At 36.8% G+C, this 19406-nt stretch overlaps 2 protein-coding genes across 5 annotated transcripts in view; one reads left to right on the forward strand and one right to left on the reverse strand.

Annotated features, from left to right (window-relative positions):
- Positions 1 to 729: 729 nt before the first annotated feature.
- Positions 730 to 9328, reverse strand: LOC111046218 (UPF0692 protein C19orf54 homolog). 2 transcript variants are annotated; one of them, XM_022331716.2, is made up of 3 exons: positions 8555 to 9328; positions 5606 to 5851; positions 730 to 1553 (listed from the first exon to the last, which is right to left on the reverse strand). In XM_022331716.2, the coding sequence occupies exons 1-3, from the start codon at positions 8935 to 8937 to the stop codon at positions 1226 to 1228; spliced, it is 957 nt and encodes a 318-aa protein (XP_022187408.2). In that variant the 5' UTR covers positions 8938 to 9328; the 3' UTR covers positions 730 to 1225. The 2 variants fall into 2 exon arrangements, with proteins under 2 accessions (XP_022187408.2, XP_039281547.1); XM_039425613.1 differs by having other exon boundaries at positions 866 to 1553; positions 9123 to 9314.
- Positions 9329 to 9377: 49 nt separating this feature from the next.
- Positions 9378 to 19406, forward strand: part of LOC111046217 (xaa-Pro aminopeptidase ApepP) — a 50514-nt gene continuing 40485 nt past the window's right edge. For 2 of the 3 annotated variants that reach the window (XM_039425610.1, XM_039425609.1), the window contains exons 1-4: positions 9378 to 9506; positions 10869 to 10989; positions 13826 to 13994; positions 15165 to 15419. In XM_039425610.1, the coding sequence (XP_039281544.1) occupies positions 10873 to 10989; positions 13826 to 13994; positions 15165 to 15419 (541 nt within the window). In that variant the 5' untranslated portion in view covers positions 9378 to 9506; positions 10869 to 10872. Of the gene's footprint in view, positions 9507 to 9621; positions 9815 to 10868; positions 10990 to 13825; positions 13995 to 15164; positions 15420 to 19406 lie in introns of those variants that run through there. The other variant, XM_039425612.1, reaches the window with a different exon arrangement.

Raw genomic sequence — 19406 nt, forward strand, 5'->3', positions numbered from 1 at the left:
AGAACTACCGAAAAACAAACTTTACTTCTAAAAGCACAGCTGGTTAAAATTGGTGTTGCGATTCTTTCTTTCCATTATTCGCCATTGACAATACATTACCTAATTGTTAATGGCAAAAAAATATAACGTTGTTCTTTTCCAGCTTTGTAACACCAATGCAAATCAAATACTGCCATTATAACGTGGACATCACTATAATAATTGGTACACAGAAATTAAACAAGAAAGCGAACAGTGAGGTCCACATTATAATGCAGTGTTTGATTAAGGCTGTGCAAAGGCTAAAAATAAACTTTTTACTCCTGATATTTGAGAAGTTTTTTTATTTGTATAATTTTTATTTATAGATTTTTTTCTCATTTTGATAGCTTGATGATATTATCATCAAGCAATCAAAATGAAAAAAATTTCTCAGGAAAACATTTTTTTATGATCGTTACTTTTTGAGATTGTTTTTGACAAGTTTTTGTTTTACTAGATCAACAATACCATGAAGAATCCATCCTCTAAAACTCATGGATTTATATCGTACCTAATTTGAAATGTCCTGTCCCAAAAATTCAAACTTCAGTCGCTCATATCTCAAAAAGTAATGATCAGAAAAAAAATGTTTTCCTGAGAAAACTTTTTGATTTTGATAGCTTAATGATATACAAATCGAAAAATATCACAAGTAGAAAGTTTATTTTTAGCCTTTGCACAGCCTTAACGTTGGTATTGCTATCCTTGTCTATCATTCAACAAAGCGAACGCTATCTCTTTCTCGCTTTGCTCTGTTGCCAGATCGCCTTTTAACAATGTAGAATTATTAATTAATTAACAAAATATTCATAAAAATTCATGAAGAAGTCATTGAAAAATATAATTTCTTGCTTAATAAAATATATAATTGATTATTTTCAACAAGAATTAACAGTTATTATCAATAATCCTGCATCAGATACCATCTATAGAAGGCATTGACAAGACAGAGGTTTGGCAACGTTGTTCTGTCATCTTTCTCCACTACTATTATAACTTGAATTCATTATGAAATTATTTGAAAATATAATTTCTTGCTTAATAAAATATATAATTGATTATTTTAAACGAGACTTAACAGTTATTATCAATAATCCTGTATCAGATACCATCTATAGAAGGCATTGACAAGACAGAGGTTTGGCAACGTTGTTCTGTCATCTTTCTCCACTGCCATTATAACGTGGACCTCACTATAGGCCTACTAGGGAAGGGGAAAAGCAGTGAGATCCGGCGTTCGATGCGTCATACGCAGTACGACAACCTTTGACCTGAGACCAGCCTCGACTCCGCCCTCGGGCAACATGTACGGCGAGCCATCCTCGCCTCGCCTCGGGCAAAACTCGACAAGCTGGTCATTGCTGGCTCGCAGTTCGGTAAGCGGCCACAACAGCAATCGCCGACTCTTGCCCTGTCGCACAAACACCTGCACTGTCGCATCCGACTGCGACTGAGCCGCGCCGCACACCACCGCCCAGTGCGATTTGTGGCCGCGTTTCAGGCACGGCCAGTAGTTGCCTGATGCGTCGTAACTGTGTCGTGTCGTACTGTTAAGGAACAATTTTATCATTGATTCAATAATATATCGCCATAGAGAAACAATAGCGTAAGTAGATATCCCATGGTATAGGGCGTTTAGGTCGCAACTTTTACTGTTATCTCAAGCTAATTACTGTCGATTTATACTGTTTTGACCGGGTAAGAGTGTATTGTTGTAAATGTGCTTTTGTATTAACACTTTATTTATTAAAAGTTTACAATATAGAACAATATAAAAATGATCATATTTGAAGATCTATATATATAAAAGCGAAATGGCACTCACTCACTGACTGACTGACTGACTCACTCACTCACTCACTCGCATAACTAAAAATCTACCGGACCAAAAACGTTCAAATTTGGTAGGTATGTTCGGTTGGCCCTTTAGAGGCGCACTAAGAAATCTTTTGGCAATATTTTAACTCTAAGGGTTGTTTTTAAGGGTTCAAAGTTCGTCTTTTAACATGTATATTCTTCTTCTCCCAATCTCTTAATTATAATTGAAATTTCCATATCATGTGTTACTATAGAACTATAATCTAGATAGAGTACCTCTTCGAAACAGTTGTTAACTGGCAACTAAATTAATAATTTTGTCAGGTTGGCATTAAGTTGAGTTGACTTTGTTAGGTTGGCACCAAGTTGAAGATTTAAATGCATTTATCGCGGAAAAATTGATTGGGCACTGCTACTTCAATCCTGGGAATATTATATTACTAGCAGTCAGGCTCGCTTCGCTCGCCATATCCGTTTAGTCTGGACCCCCGACTGGATTGTCCTAACATATGATAAAAATGCCCAAATGAAAATGCAGGCGAGCGAAGCGAGCCTGCTGATCTCATTCTTGGACGATCCAGTCGGGGGTCCAGGGGGCGGAGCCCCCTGGCTAGACGGATATGGCGAGCGAAGCGAGCCTGACGGCTAGTCTCTCATAAAACTCCAACTAGTTATTTACTTGTAAACGTTCGTTACTAAAACAGTCACCCTGACAACCGTGCTCACATGATATCCATGTAGAGCTAGCAATTACCTACATCAGTATGAACGGCACAATATGAGAGACTACCAGCGTCATAAAACTTTACAGGAAAGAACTACGTGGACTATCAGGTTGAGATAACAGTAAAAGTTGCGACATAAACGCCCTATACCATGGGATATCTACTTATGCTATTGTTTCTCTATGTTATCACTAAATATTAACCACTTATTCAAACAATTATGGCGTATTAGACCATATATAATTATATAAAAGCCGGTTTACAAGCTCGGGATTTAGTCAAGTTCTAGACTATAAGAAGCTGAAGTCAGAAAACTGGCTTTCCAAAACGGGGTGTAGTCGCAGCTTTATTTTCTCATTTCTGTAATTGGAAACGTTTTTCCTTGACGAAATTAAACATTCCTAAATAATTGAAAACAGATGAAACTCTACACTATTTTCTCTTTATTTTATTTTTTCAATTTTTTTAGTTTTTCGAAATTTAATTTAAACGTGGACTGCGACTACGCCCCGTTTCAGAAAGCCAATTTTCTGACTCCAGCTGTTTAAAGTCTAGAACTTGGCTAAATCCCGAGCTTGGAAACCGGGCCCTAAGACGTTTTTTCACGCGCCAACCCAATCAGCCAATCGGAGAGCTTCCTGGTCTGCCGACTCTGAAAACGCCTAATAAGCTCGACTTATTCTGAGTATTGGCCGACAATCGGAAAACGGCTCTAAAATTAAGTGTAATACTATAGTGATGTTCACGCTATAATGACAATATTTGATTAACATTGGTGTTTATATCCCTAATAGGGCAGATCGCACTATTTTAGTACATATTCTAGCTCTGCAACGTTGCTCAACAAATAAATAAAATCAATTTACAAAATATTCAATTTCAATAATAAGAGAATGAATTATTTAATCATTGAAAAATATATTGTCTTGATGAATAAAATATAATTGATTATTTTTAACAAGAATTAACAGTTAAGACTGTTCGGTAAACTTTTTTATTATTTAAATTTGATAATATTTTTCAATATAATTGTTAAGATCATTAGAAGAGTGAGAAAAAGTGGCAACTGAAATTTTTAAGTGGTCTAATAAGCGAGTTATGGGTCGTTAAAGTGCTAACTCAGTTTTCTTTCCAGATCATAAACGGTTTCGACTATATTAACAGAACTTTTCTTGAAAATTCAAAAAATGTATCTTTCCAAACTAAAACATTTTATTCCCCATATCGTTCATAAATGAAAAGTAACATTTTTTGTAAATTCGATAACTTGTTTATTTTGGCATAAATCGCGAAAGACGCATATTAGAACAAAGCCAATTATATACGGAATGTATTAAAAAAAATCTCCAATGGAAAATTCGAAACCGTTTATGATCTGGAAAGAAAACGGAGTTCAACACTTCAATAACCCATAACTCGCTTATTAGACCACTTAGAAATTTCAGTTGCCACTTTTTCTCACTCTTATAATGATCTTAACAAGTGTAACTCGCTTATTAGACCACTTAGAAATTTCAGTTGCCACTTTTTCTCACTCTTATAATGATCTTAACAAGTGTATTGAAAAATATTATCCAATTTAACCTTCCGGAAGTCGCGCTGTTGTAAAAAGTACAACAGTGTCAGTTTTTTCTGCACAAAACTATTGAATGGGGTGGTGTCAGTGAATGAGTCACCTATGCATTCCAAAACTTTCCCCCATCACTCCACTGAGTTGCAGTATCAACCGAGCAATGGTTCAGTCTTTAGGTGCCATTTAGTCGCGACAGTGCATGAGTCGCATTGTGCATAATATAGGGAAAGACTGTATAAGGGGACTGTAAACAAACCAATAACACAGAATTGATGGCTTTGCCATGTACTTTATTGGGCTATGAAATGGTAATCATCCATATGTTCATAGGCGTAAAATAATCCAAGAAGATGGAAATAGTTATTTGTGCAACTAGTGCGCAAAGTGACAGTTTGCTGCACCGAAAGAAACGTTTACTGAATGGTTTCTTGAGTGCAGCAGAGGAACTTTGCGCACGTATTTCACATTAAGTTTTTCCTACAGTTACCATTGAATATGAAAAGTGGGTAATTATGGGTAAAATTGCCTGAAATCCATCAAATGTTTTTCTGTGTAATTTTATTATTGATAAAAACCTTAATCCTAAAATCCTAAAGTCCTCGTTGTCCTTGGTTATAATATTTAATGAAATAATTAGCGCGTTGTGCTTGGTTGCACCTCTGCTCACTATAGCAGCCACAGCAGTCACTGTTACCAACTTCATTTTGATTTTGCTGCACTGTTGCTCCATATAACCTACTAAGTATTTTGCGTTGCCATGTTGCAAATCTGGAGTGCAGAAAAATTTTTCCCGCACTAGAGCGGAAAAGTGATTCTTTGCGTTCTGTAATCAGTGCAGCAATGGCCACTTTTCAACGTAACTGTAGGAAAAAGTAATTATACAATTTTGATTAATAAAAAAAAATAATAATAATATCGAGTGACCTGGCTGGCTCAGGTCTGGTGTCAGAGTTTTCAGGTCGCAACTGATCAATTTCAGGGCCTCTGGCATGACCTAACGACTGCTTTTTAGGCAGCCGGGACCGACGGCTTGACGTGTCCATCCGAAACACGGGAGTGGCCCGATATAAATATCTTGCCCGGGCCGGGATTTGAACCCGGGCCTCTGAATCATGAAGCCAGCATCTGATCCACTCGACTACGGCCACTCCTTTTGATTAATATGTTTTGAAAGTAAACAGAGTACATAACACTTGGAAAATTGGATGTTGTAAAAAATACAACACGCGACTGCTCGTGTGATTGAGTAGGGCGCGACTACCGGAAGGTTAAAGTAAAAACGTGTACCGAGCAGCCTGAATATTACTTCAGATATACTGGTATCAGCTATCTTGTATAGAAGGCAGTGGCAAACCAGGAATCGGCACGCTGTCCTCTTGTCTTTCTCCACTACCATTATAACGTGGACCTCACTATAGAGATGATATAAAGGTTTCACTATGAATAATAGTTTTATATTGAAGGATACGGCACAAGCAGTAAGGCCCCTTTACGCATGCAGTTCATCACATGACCACCGTCCAATCCTTGGGAGACCAGCTCCACATTGAACCAAGGTCGCAGAACAGTGTCAGCCAGTGTTGCCATGTTTTCGGCCGAGAACATCTCGCCCTGGTAGGTGAAGCCTCGCTCCTTGGCTCGGCGAAACAGCTCGATGGTGGAAACAGGGGTGGGGGTGGCAGTAGTCGCCATAGCTAGAGCTACCAGGCCACAACTGAAAAATAATATAAATTTGATTCAAATCAAATAGTTCTTTACTTATCATTGCATTCATACAATATAAATAGTGTCACAATATAAATAATAATTCACAATAATCAGTTTAGGAAGTCTTGAATATGGGCTGATTGAAATTAAATATTTTTTCCTCCACCTACTGTCTAAAGTACTTACTTTACTCCCTGAAACCTAATACTAAAGTGTCACTTTTTCGCTCTCGGTAGTAAAAAACAGAAAAAACTCCCTAGGGAGTAAGAGTGATTCCATTTGAATAACATGGGGAGCATCTCTATTTTGAAACTTACATTGTAATAGGTTAGAAGGTCTAAGCTCAGATGAGAAAGCATAATAGAGGTGTCTGTCATTGAGTCAACTGAATTCAATATCACAACAAGAAATTTGATTAACTCATGAAATATATGTTTGTATGATAATTATTATATTCTTAATATTAGTAGACGATAAAAATTTATACAATTTTAAAAATATTTTATTCTATTCAAAATACCAGCCAACAAATATTTTTGATCTGCAATTCAAATCTGAACCGCGTGATCTGTAGTCAGCCATTTTTGGTAGCTGCTCAGCTGATAAAATTGTTACAACTTTTGCCGATAGATAGCGCAATCGGCAGTGCCAATCAGACGACCGGTTTTTAGGTTTTAGATTTAGGTTATGTTGTTAGGAATCATTGTCACCAATACGTAAGTTATTAGAATGATTTTATTTGCAGTTGCTATTAAAAAATGTAGATGGAGGAAAAATGTTGTGTACATCAGGAGCGAAAAATACTTTTTCTCCCTCAGGAAAATTGCTGCCCTCGGCTTCGCCTCGGGCTTCAAACTTTTCCCTCAGGGAGAAAAAGTCGTACTTTTCACTCTAGATATACAAATAACTATTTCAGTTCTTTCTTAAAATCTGCACCATCCTTCTCTCTGATATTGATTGGCAGCCGATTGAAAATCTTAGCTCCCATGTAGGAGGGGCGTTTTTCAAAGAATTTCCTCCTATGTTGTTGAAGTGCAAACGTTCTTCTTGAGCGGGTATGATATTGATGATTGACGTATCCTTCTTTTTTTTAATTTTAGAGTCAGAATACATTCCATTATATAGAGTCTATAGACGGTCAAGATGTTGAGGCTTTAAAATTTCTCTCGTACAGACTCTCTGAAACCTAACCTTAAGATTATTCTAACTTTCTTCTGTTATATAAATAATTTTTTCAAAGTTTCCAAGAGATGTTCCTCCATAGAGACCTATTTCAAAAGACATGTGAGAATGAATCTCTGCGCTCAGGTTCCTCGAACCTTGCAGGGACTTCCCGTTTTTAATATAGTTATGTATAATCCTATTAATGGTATTTTTCGTTTCATTTTATATTGTATTTTACTTTTTTCATTTATAACCATTTTTGTCATTGTAATTATGTTTTTGGGACAAATAAAAGATTTGATTTGATTTGAATGTTGGCGAAGTAGATGGTTCTCAGTGTTGTCTGGCTGCAATAGTTGGACAACACCCTGAGTGAATAGAGGCCACAGTTCATCTTCTTCAATACACCATCCACGTGGAAATTCCAAGACAATCGTTGGGCTTGATAGAACATACAATGAGGGCCATGAAATTATATTGAAATAAATTTGAGTTCAACCTTGAAAAACAAGGTATGATAGAACATCCAGTAAGGGCCAAGCCACATGAAGCGTATTTGCACTGGTGGCGAAGGATTCGGCAAGACAGGAAGGTCTCCGATTCAGCTGGTTCCTGAACGCTTACCCAATCATTCAATCGGAGAGCTTTCAATCCTGCCGACTCGTCCGCCGCCAATGCAAAAACGCTTCATGTGGCTTGGCCCTAATATAGTGCTTGTCAGAACTTAGAAAGTCGGTTTACAATAATCATCATTCACAAAAGTATTGAACAGAAGCAACCCAATGAGTTGCTGAAACTACTTTCTAGAGAACTACTGTAAAAAATAATCATTTGACTCTGAATGGATGACCTGACATTTTTGCAAAAGTCATCTGGACTGAAAAGTGGACTCAAATCAATTCAAGTGGATAGCATAACCTATAATTTTTATTCATTCATACCTCTACCTTCATTGTATTATCATTCATCCCATCATCATCACCTAGGCTTAAAATACTTCTAGAAAGTCGCCTTTGTAAAATAATAAATAAAAAAAGGGATTAATGACTCAGAAAATTAAGGAAATAGTTGTGTGATCGCGCTGATTCATTAATTGATTCATATAAGTTGAATAAATTAATAAAACAATGTAAAAAATCTTAAAGCACGTTTTTTTAAAAAAAAACTTTAAAATAGATATAACAAGTTTTATTTTTAAAGCTTTTTAAAAATAAAGGGTGTTTTAAGATTTTTTATATTGTTTTATTAATTTAAAAAGTACCTCATGTGAATGAAGTGTTTTTATAAGTAAAATAAAATAAGATTCACGTGTCTGTTACTCCCGTTAAACGGGGTACCACTTGAGGAGCCGTCTCCGCTAAACATAATTTTTGACTGGTGGGTCGGAGCCCACTTAGATGGTCCTCTCATATCTCTCTCCCATCACACACACAGGCTTGGTGCTGGATATCACCTTCAGCAAAAAATTGAAACTTGAGCCTACATATTATTATAATCTTTGAATGCAATAAATCGCAGTTTTTATAATAGTATAGTTTTTACTTACTTTGGTCCTATTTGTAGAATGGGATCTAGATGGACGAACACAAAATCGGATGGCATATCTGATGTATTGCTTTCATCTGAAACCCCAACTCTATTAGACCATAACCGCTTGATTTCGTCAACGTTTTTCAAAATATCGTTACTGTTTCTATCCACTACTTCATAGCTGACAGTCAATGGTCTTGCGATGTTGAATGATTTATTCAGATTTGGCAGTGGTGGAGGCGGAGGCTTCGGTGCGTTTCTCATTTTCAAACTTACAAACTTTTCAGGTTTATGTAACACCCAACAATACTGACATAAACAAAAACTAGGGCAATTGTTATTCCGTATTCGGCATCTAATTTTTTGTTTGTAGATGGCAGTCAACTTGTAACTAGACATGAGAAATTGTTGAGCAGAAATAATTCGTTCAGAGCAGAATTACTGCTACACTTGAAGCTCAAGCACAGACTGTGCTGGATATACTCACAAACAATTGACATTGTAAATTTTAAAATAATGTTTTCTATTTTGATATGAGATACCAAGGACTGCTAACTGAATTGACAATTAAATAATAATGTTACCTTCTCATCATTGCATCACAAGCTATTGTAAGATTGCATAATGCATCTTACAGGATAATAAAACTTAACCTACCGCACTTTCAAGCTCTTTAGAAATGTGAGTCATGCTCTGTATTAAAATCTTTGAATAATTATAATATCATTATGAAATGAGACCGTGACACACTAATTTTGTTAGTTGCACTGCACTAAAATTAACCTCAAAACCTTCAACCACAACATTTGAAGTTTGGAACAGCTGTTCATTTCTCAGCTGATTGAATCGTTGACACTCATATGTTGACGAATTAATATCTTGAAGGCAGTTTTGAGTTTTCCATCTCAATCAAAATTCCATAACCTACTTAACGGAAGTATAAACTCATCAATGCTGTAATATTAAAGGTAAATATATTTTATAGTATTATTTACTGTACAATTTCATCACATTATAATGTTAATTATACTATTAAAATATTTAGTTAATATATTTATTAATTTATAAACGATTTCTTCTACCGTTTTTAGGTTATGTGATAGTGCCAGATCATGACCGAATTCAATATTTTATAAGAAAGTAGTCTACATGAAAGAAATGAATCTATAATAACTATATTCAATGAATATATTCTTCATTTCTTTTTAATTTTTATGTAGAAAAAATATATATGACTACTAGAACTAAAATACACTTGTTAAAAGCTACTAGCAAGGTACTTGATTTATTTTTGTAAACTAACTTTAGTGTGAAAAAAATCATATTAGCCCTGATTCTATATTAAAATAGTTTTAATATTACTGTAATTTTATTTTTGCTTGACTTGAAAATAGTCAGCAAAATATCTCTAGAACTACTTACGGTACACTGTTTAACTTATAAAGGCAAATTTTGCAAAGACATATTCCTTATATACCTTATATACCTCCTTCTTCATCCATTACCCACATCTGTGGGATCGATGGCGTCATTACACAATAAAAACAACACTTTCATACTCAAGTCAAGATCAAGATGGCAGAAAGTGACTAAGTAGTTAAAATTTGAGTCAGATCATCACTCATGTATTCACGCACTTCATAGTAGGCTCTGACTCTCATAAATCCGGTCACCACTCTCTCAAAATCACGCAAATCCAACTGCTTCACTCCTGCGGGCAGTCTATTGAAGTAGCGTAATGCTGCACTCCCATAACACACCTGCGACCTCTGAAGACGTACCCTCGGGATGTCAAGCAGCTCTCGATGCCTAGTGTTGTGATGGTGCACATCATTCCGAGTCAACAAACCATGCTGATTCTTCTTGACATGCAGCAGGCAGAGAAGAAGGAAGTGGCTGACAACTTTCATAATACCCAGTCTTACAAAAAGGGGCTTGCAGTGTGCTCGATGTTCACTAGCAGTTATAATCCGTGCAGCCCGTTTCTGCAGCTTAAGTACTTCCACCACCCTTGCTGAATGACCCCACATGAGCAGACCATAGGAGATATGGCAGTGGAAAAGTGCATGGTAAGTCATTACCAGATATGCCTCTGTCACATGTCCCCTCAGCTTCAGCAACAAGAAAAAAATTCGCGACAGCCTCCTGGTCACTTGTTGGATGTGGAAGAATCAAAGATATTGAACAATTGCTTTCTAAATTTGGCCAACAACGGGACTTTATTGCATATTTCCTTGAACAATTTGTTTTATATTATCATAAAAATCCTGAGAATACGATTATGATGAAATTTATTTATAATTACATCACTTTTCATGTCTTATTTTTAGTCCAATGGAGATACGAAAAACTGGGATCCTCTTGAGAAAACTGAGAGATTTATTTAAAGATGGAGCGCGTATCAAGGACTCACTACAGGCATATATCATCCCACACAATGATGGACATTTGGTAACTATAAAAACATCTACTTTGTTCTTTATATAAATTAATATTTATATTGATAAATCTAATTAAGTGAGCATTCACTAATATGGTAATATTGCAGTGTGGATAGCAAGACCAATGTGACCAAAGCTTACCATTTTAAGGACTATTGAGGATATTGAAGACTAGACATTATAATTTCAGTGTTGAAGATCATGGGTATCCTCATAAAATAAATCTTTTATTAAATATATACCACTGTCAATCTGCCACCTTGACAAAGACGTCTTGAAAACATTCATTGGGCGCTCTTAGTCGCGGAGACTAGAGTCGACTGGTCTGAGTGTCACCATTTGGAAACACATGCTTTAGACTAGAGTCGAGTCTCTTCTCGACCTCAGTCGCTTAAGTGTGAGTTTAGCCTTACACTGTCTGGAAAATGATTGGATTTTTTACCGGGAAACAGTCCCTCACTCTTCAAATTCAAATTCTTTTGCCATGAGAAAATTTTTTTTACAGATAATAAAACAAACTCTTGTCAGACGATAGTGTGAACATATCCAAATTAGTCCTCCTTCCCGTGTTGTTGGAATCTACTTGCTCTCTCCGCTGCAATTTTGATAAGCATTGTTTAGTATTTCCTAACGAGATGTATCCTTACGGCAACGTTAGTAGACAGAAGGTTGATCACTCACAGGTGTAAGATTCGAAGTGGTGGGGGGAACGCCAGCGAGACGTCACGTGTAGTAAAAAAGTGATAGAGTAACCACACTAGCATATAGCATATAGTTTATTCACTGTATCTTCAAATACATCGTCGTTTAATCCCCTCAAGATTGACCTACAACTTAAAAATTCTCTATACTTATAGCGAATGAATCACCGATTCTAATGATGTTGTTAAATATTTCAAGTTCATTCAACTTGTATGAATGAAATTAAGTTGAAAGTTTTTCAAGAATCTAAAAACGTGACACGAAAAAGTTAATAAGCTGGAAAAGCGTTAGTAGACAACGTTATACTATTATAATTTCAGATTAACCCATAAAAAATCTTGATAAACCAATGCATTGCAATGAACCAATAAACCGATCCCGATAAATCCTATTAATTTCATTCATATAAATGCACTGAACACATGCTGGTATCGAGCACATATTCTACGAGAATCAAAATATCTCATCCCCGAAATTCACAAGCTGATGTATAGCCAAACTGCAAAATATAAACACGACCTACAAAGAAACCTCCAGGGTTTAAAAGGGAAGGTAAGGAGGTGGGGGTTTCTGCTTTTATTTGGCAAAATGCTTGTATTATTTAAATGGTTTAATAATTATTGTAAAGCAGAAACAGAAAGCTTGCATGTCAGAAAATGTTTGTGTTTTATAATTTGACTATACGTCACCTTATGATTTTCAAGAATGCGATATTCTGCCTACTCTGTACTACAGCCTACGTCACGGCTGCAGTTCCCCCACTCCAATTGCATTTCAACTAAAATACTATAGATGAGTGACCAACCTTCTGTCTACTAACTTTGTTCTTACGGTACATTATAAAGAATTTTGTTAGAAGTTGACAGCGATTATTGATTAATTCTCTTCAACTTGGGAATTCTAGGCTATTTGATACCCTCGAATATTGACTGTATATCTGCGATATATATTACCACATCGCATTTTCATAGAGAAATAACCAAGTCTTATGATAATATGGGTTTAAACCGGGGATATGTAGGCTGCTAAGCCAGGACTCTATCCACTAGAATTTTATTGAATTTAGAGTTAATAATAATATTAATATCCATCTATTATATCAGTAAGTATTCAATATATTAAATTGGATGAAAACCCGTGAATGTTCTGTTTTTTCCAACTTGAAGTATGCCTTGTTAGCTTATAATCTTAATCCAGTATTCTAGTTCATGTTATTATGTTGTATCTTATTCGTATTATAGTTTCAATATTATCTCAATAATCCTCCTGATAAAATTGTGAAGTACTATAGTAAGGTCCACGTTATAATGGCAGTGTTTGATTAGTAATGGTATTACTATCCTTGTCTATCATTCAACAAAGCGGATAGTGCTATCTCTTTCTCGCTTTGCTCTGTTGCCAGATCGTCTTTTAACAATGTAGAATAAATAATGAATTATCAAAATACTTCATCCTAATTATGAAAAAACTCTAAAATCCTGATCAATATGAGATAAATATATGATTTATATATATGTCCCATATGACCAGGTGACACTATCTTTGTTCCATCTTAATCATGAAACTTCCTTATTAAATTATTGAAAAATATAATTTCTTGCTCAATAAAATATAATTTATAATTTTAAACGATAATAAACAGTTAATATTTCATATTTAACATATTTTATCTTAATTATTGCTCTGTTGCCAGATCGTCTTCTAACAATGAAGAATTAATAATCAATTAACAACATATTTTATCTTAATAATGAAAATTCATTATGAAATTATTGAAAAATATAATAATAATATTACTGAGGGTGATAGGCTTGTGCATGGGTAATGAGTGAGAGGGGTGATGATGAGAGATGACGACTACTTTTTAGGTATTAATCTTCTCCTCCGAGTGACGGGGTGGCCGTATCTGTGTCATAAAATATAATTGATTATTTTAAACGAGAATGAACAGTTAATATCACATTAATAAACCTATATCAGCTACCATCTATAAAAGGCATTGACAAGACAGAGGATCGTCAACGTTGTTCTTGTATCTTTCTTCACTGCCATTATAAGGTAGACCTCACTATAGGCCACTATCACCCTAGTATGAAGTAAAAATTATTTGATAAACTCCAATAATTGTAATTTTGTGACAATAGAACGAGTACATTAGTGCCAGAGATGAGCGGTTGGCGTTTATTTCTGGGTTCACGGGTTCTTATGGTACAGCCATTGTGACAGAGACCAAGGCCGTGCTATGGACTGACGGCAGATATACCCTGCAGGCCAGGAGTCAGATGGACGACAATTGGAGCCTTTTCACTGAGGGTAATCTATTCTCATTATTATCTAACAAAAATCCAAATTTAATATTGTACAAATATGTATTTGTAATTTATGGCAATAAATTCAAATTTAATTGCTGTAAACCACGCCGAATACTTCTGCTACTGCAACAGGGTTAACAGCTAGATTAAAATTCGATGAGAGCTACTATCCAAAAATTATTTGCCAGCCCGGGAGACGAGCCCGGTACCTCCTAATTGCTAGTCAGGTGTGCTCACCCGTAATCCAAACTGACAATCTCTGGATAGCAGCGCTCATTTCATACTAGGCAACAGCGGCCAGCCAGTCTACAGATGGATAACTGCATTTGCTGAAATGTCAATGAATAGATAATAATTTTTGTTTAATAATAATAATTTATTCATTAGCATTTGAACAGATGCGATTTCTCATCAATTTTCATCTGTGTAATGTCATAGAAAAACAAGAGCATAAGTGGATATCCCATGGTATAGGGCGTTTATGTCGCAAATTTTACTGTTATTCCAAGCCAATTACTGTTGATTATTGTCGATTTTTACTGTTTTGTTGGGGTGAGAGTGTTTGAACGGCACAATATGAGAGACTACCAGCGTCACACAGCTTCAAGGGAAAGAATTACATGAACTATCGGCTTGAGATAACAGTAAAAGCTGCGACATAAACGCCCTTTACCATGGGATATCTGCTATTGTTTCTCTATGGTAATGTATTCCAATAACTATTATTCATCCATTTATTAGATCATCCACTGTAAACTTTACAGGTAAAAGAGACTAACAGCCAAACCTTCTTATCTTACCAAATTGAAAAAGTATGTTCCAAAGGTAGATTCTGTTGTAATAGATTTTCTAGAGATAGAATTTTCTAGAGATTTTTTATCTCTTATTCTCTGCTCATATTTTTTTCTCTTTTTTCCCACCTTCTTCTCCAATTCTTCCCTTTTGCGCTGCAGTTCTCTCATTCCTTACTTTTAAAATACCCTCTACCTGCCTATTACATAGGAAACCATAGTTGGCTAGGTATTTTTCATCCTTTCTTTCTTTTCAGCACACCGTGAAGCCTGGTTTTTGTATTTTATTTTTGGATTGTGATGTTTTGTATTTTGATTTCTTCTATTTATATTGTGTTGAATTGTTATTGATTGATTTGATGTTTTCTATTTGTTGACAGGTTTGGCCGACTCGCCGACACAGAGCGGCTGGCTGGTTGGGGAGCTGAGTGGAGGGCGAGGGCAAGCGGCCAGGGTGGGATGTGACCCACACCTGTTGTCCTACACGGCGTGGGCCACAATGGCCTCGCATCTGCACCAGGCCGGCATCCATCTTGTGCCCATCGACCACGTCAATCTGGTCGACCTGTTGTGGGCCGACCAACAGCCCCCGCCCAATAGCCGGCCTGTGGTGCCATTGCCTGTCAAGTATACCGGTCAGTACATAATATTACAGTACATGATATTGTATGTATAAATAAATGAATAACCGACATCTATAGAGTGGTCCACGCCAGTACTTGATTTACATTGGTGTTGATATCCTTGTCTATCATTCAGAAAAGCTGAGGAGCAAACAGTGCTGGGATTCGACTATACAATAAATTACCAGCACTACCATAAGAGAAAAATACAGGTCGTTAATTTAGAGTATTGATGAAGGAGCAACTATTAGGCCGGTTACAGAGCTCGACCGACCGTCAGTGCGTACGTCAGTCGCGCTTGTCTTTTTCATAGATATTCCATGTATCTGTACAGAGCAGGACTGACGGCACGCATGCGCACGGTTTTATACAGCGTACGAAGACCATCGGTCGAGCTCGTGCGCATCCGTTCCATCGGTCGACTGACGCGCTATTGGAACAAATAGAAGCTTCCAGAGCTGTACTGATCAGTAGCCCGATCGCAACATAACCAATGTGCTGGCACCTCTGCCCGACAATCAGCTGATATTGAATTGAATAGCATAATGAGTGAATTCAATTAATAGTGTCATATTTGAGAGTTTTTAAACTGGAGACAAGAAAGGTATCCCAACTGAAAAGACAGATTAAAATCTATCCATATTAAAACACTAATTTATCACTCGATCGAAAATAACAGATCATTTTGAAAACAAAAAAATTGCAAAATGATAGCATATACTTCCTTAAGAGAATATTTCAGAACTGACATCATCTCTTACTTTCCACAATATTCTAGATTGTACATTGGTTGATGGGGGGATGTCAAACTTAATGTAACATTGAAGATTCGGTAAATCCCTCACCATCTGAATGTTTCATACACAGGAAATTGAGCTGCCCCCTTCTTCTATAGAAAAATTAATCTCTTGCTTAAAACCTATACCGTTTGAGAGCTGAAGCGAAGCATGCCTCTTAGTGCACAAATTAGAATTACTCCTGTTCTTCTCTAATGCAATGTTCCAATGGAAATTTTCCTTTGTTTTTCCTGTAATTTCCGATATGTGCAATGTTATGAATCCCTCCCATTGAATCTTGATCAGATGTGTAAACTCTAAGGTTCAACTTTAAGAAATTTATATTGATTTTAAATTGGTAATCAATAATTTTGAGGTAAAGTGGACTGTATTGAATAGAAAAGAAACAAGTGATATCTCTACAGAAACAAGTACATGCAATGAATATATAAAAGAACAACTCACCGAAAATCTGCAGAGTACCTAATGTAATATTTATATTATTGAGCTTACAACTCCCAGGTAAGGTATTCAGGTGTCCCCGAGGTAGGAGATGAATCAAGGATGGTGAAAAGGCAAGCTTAATTGTCATCTACTGTTGGTAAATTCGGCTTCCATCATATAACGTTGCACATATATTTCTGACGAGATATTTACAATGTCTTTAAAGACTATAGATCGGTGAACTTTCCAATCGAAAAATAATAGTTTAAAACTTTCAACTAAAGGGAGTTTGGCAAACACTCTTCCAAACGTAGGTTTATGGTGTACGATTTAACATTAACGAAAAAATAATAATTTGAAGAACGATTTTCTTCTGGGAATGATCGACGAAAATTACCAATTCCCGACTCGAGGCAAGCTATTTCAAAGCGAGACTGAACTGAAAGAAAAACCTACCGGCTAGTGAGCGCGACGCACTCAAGTGAAAGAAATACGAACTGAACGAGGAGCGCGCGTCCAATTCAAAAACGAAAAATGAAAACTAGAGCTGGCTCCAACATCCCCCCCCGGCTGAAAAGCTATTTTCAGACAAGGCTAGAGAACAAAGAAACGAAAAAACAATGAATAAACGACGAAAGAAATAAAAATAAAACAAAACGAGAATAAAACAAAAAATGCAAAAGGAAAATTATTGAGTAGGCAACGGATACAACTTTGTAGCCGGCCTTTTGAAGCGACCATTGGCGCACCGCACCATAGCCACTCGAACGACACCGTCAGCACCGGGAAATACTTCCTCAATCACCCCCAGAGGCCATTTCAACGGTGCGACATTTGGTTGATCCACTAGGACGATTGTACCAACCGTGAGAGGGGTGGAATCCTTACACCATTTCACACGGGTTTGTAATTCATGTAAGTATTCTTTGCGCCAACGACTCCAGAAAGACTGAACCATTTGATTGACTAATTCAAACCGATCCAATCGATTCATTGGACGATCTTCCACATTTAACATAGGAAGGTACTTAAGAGGTGTCAAAGTGAGAAAATGAGCCGGTGTGAGGGCGAGGGGTTCACTCGGATCCGCGCTCATTTGACATAACGGGCGTGAGTTAAGTACAGCCTCAATTTGAACTAAGACAGTGTTCAATTCTTCGTAAGTCAACAACTGGTTACCAATAACTCGAAACAGGTGTGACTTTACTGATTTTATATTCGCCTCCCAAAGACCGCCGAAGTGAGGTGAACCTGGCGGGATGAAATTCCACTCAATGCTATGATCAGCAAGTTCATTCTGGAGCAGGTTTTGATATTCCTTGGAGTTCAGCATCCGTGACAATTTTATTAGCTCATCATAGGCGCCGACGAAGTTGGTACCATTATCGGAATACATGACCTTACAAGGACCTCGTCGAGCAAGGAAACGGCGAAAAGCTGATAAGAACATTTGGGTCGATAAGTCCGAAACTAATTCAATGTGAACGGCTTTAGTTGCCATACAGACAAAAAGACAAATGTACGATTTAAATATGAAAGGATTCCGACGCCTGGCCATGGTGATTCGAATGGGTCCACCATAATCAACTCCACATTGGACGAATGGTTTAGACGACAGAGTTCTACAGGCTGGCAGATTGCCCATTTTCGGCGGTGTAAGAGTGGGACGATAGTGAAAACACTTGTTACATTTTCGTACATGACTCCTTATAAGGACACGGGCTGATAAAATCCAATATTTTTGTCTCAAAATAGACGCCAATAAATGAGGTCCAGCGTGACAGTGCTTTTCATGAAAATAATCAATCAAAAGCGTGACCAATGGATCATTTTTCGGTAATATAATCGGATGACAGCTGTCATAATTCAACTCAGAATTTTGTAAACGTCCACCCACACGAATAATATCATGATCAAGAAAGGGTGACAGTTGTTGAAGATGAGAAGTACATTCTTTCCCAGCTTTCAATTCCAGTAATTCTTTCGAAAAATGAATTTTTTGTACGACTTTACACAAATGTTTTTCCGCCAAATCGAAATCTAATTCATGAGGTTTAGGCAATAGACGAAGTACTTTCAATATTAACACCATGATACGCAATAGACGTTGGTAGTTGGAACAACGAGCAATTAAAAGATGAATCGAATTAATAGATGAATTTTCCGACTGTACTACAGTGACAATTGAGTGAACCTTGACCTCAGGTAGACACTCTATAGGTTCCAGATCGACCTTGACGGGCCAATCACTCTCTTCTAACATTAGCCAAGAGGGGCCAGACCACCACAAATCATGATTAATTATTTCAGAAGGGGATAAACCTCTCGAAATGGGATCAGCTGGGTTTGAATTTCCTGCCACGTGTAACCAGTCGTTGATAGGACAGTCTTGAATTTTCGTAACTCGATTAGCGACGAAAGATTGCCATCTAGATGGACAGCCCCTGATCCAATGTAAGACAACAGTTGAATCCGATAATGCAACAACGCGAGTCACGTGACAACGAAGGCTCAAAACAGAGACAACAACCTGTATTAATTCAGCGAGCAAGAGCGCCGCGCATAATTCAAGCCTAGGTATGGATAAAGTCTTAGATGGCGCGACTTTTGATTTAGCGCACAACAATGTGATAGTTGCAGGTTGCATATCCATTTGAGATTTTATGTAGATCACACCACCATAACCTAAAGTCGATGCATCACAGAAACCAATGACAGTAATTTTCGAATCATTCATCACTCCTAAATGACGTGGTATGAAGAGATTGGACAATAAAGG

Source organism: Nilaparvata lugens, chromosome 4, assembly GCF_014356525.2.
Source record: "Nilaparvata lugens isolate BPH chromosome 4, ASM1435652v1, whole genome shotgun sequence".
In the NCBI taxonomy this organism is placed as follows: domain Eukaryota; kingdom Metazoa; phylum Arthropoda; class Insecta; order Hemiptera; family Delphacidae; genus Nilaparvata; species Nilaparvata lugens.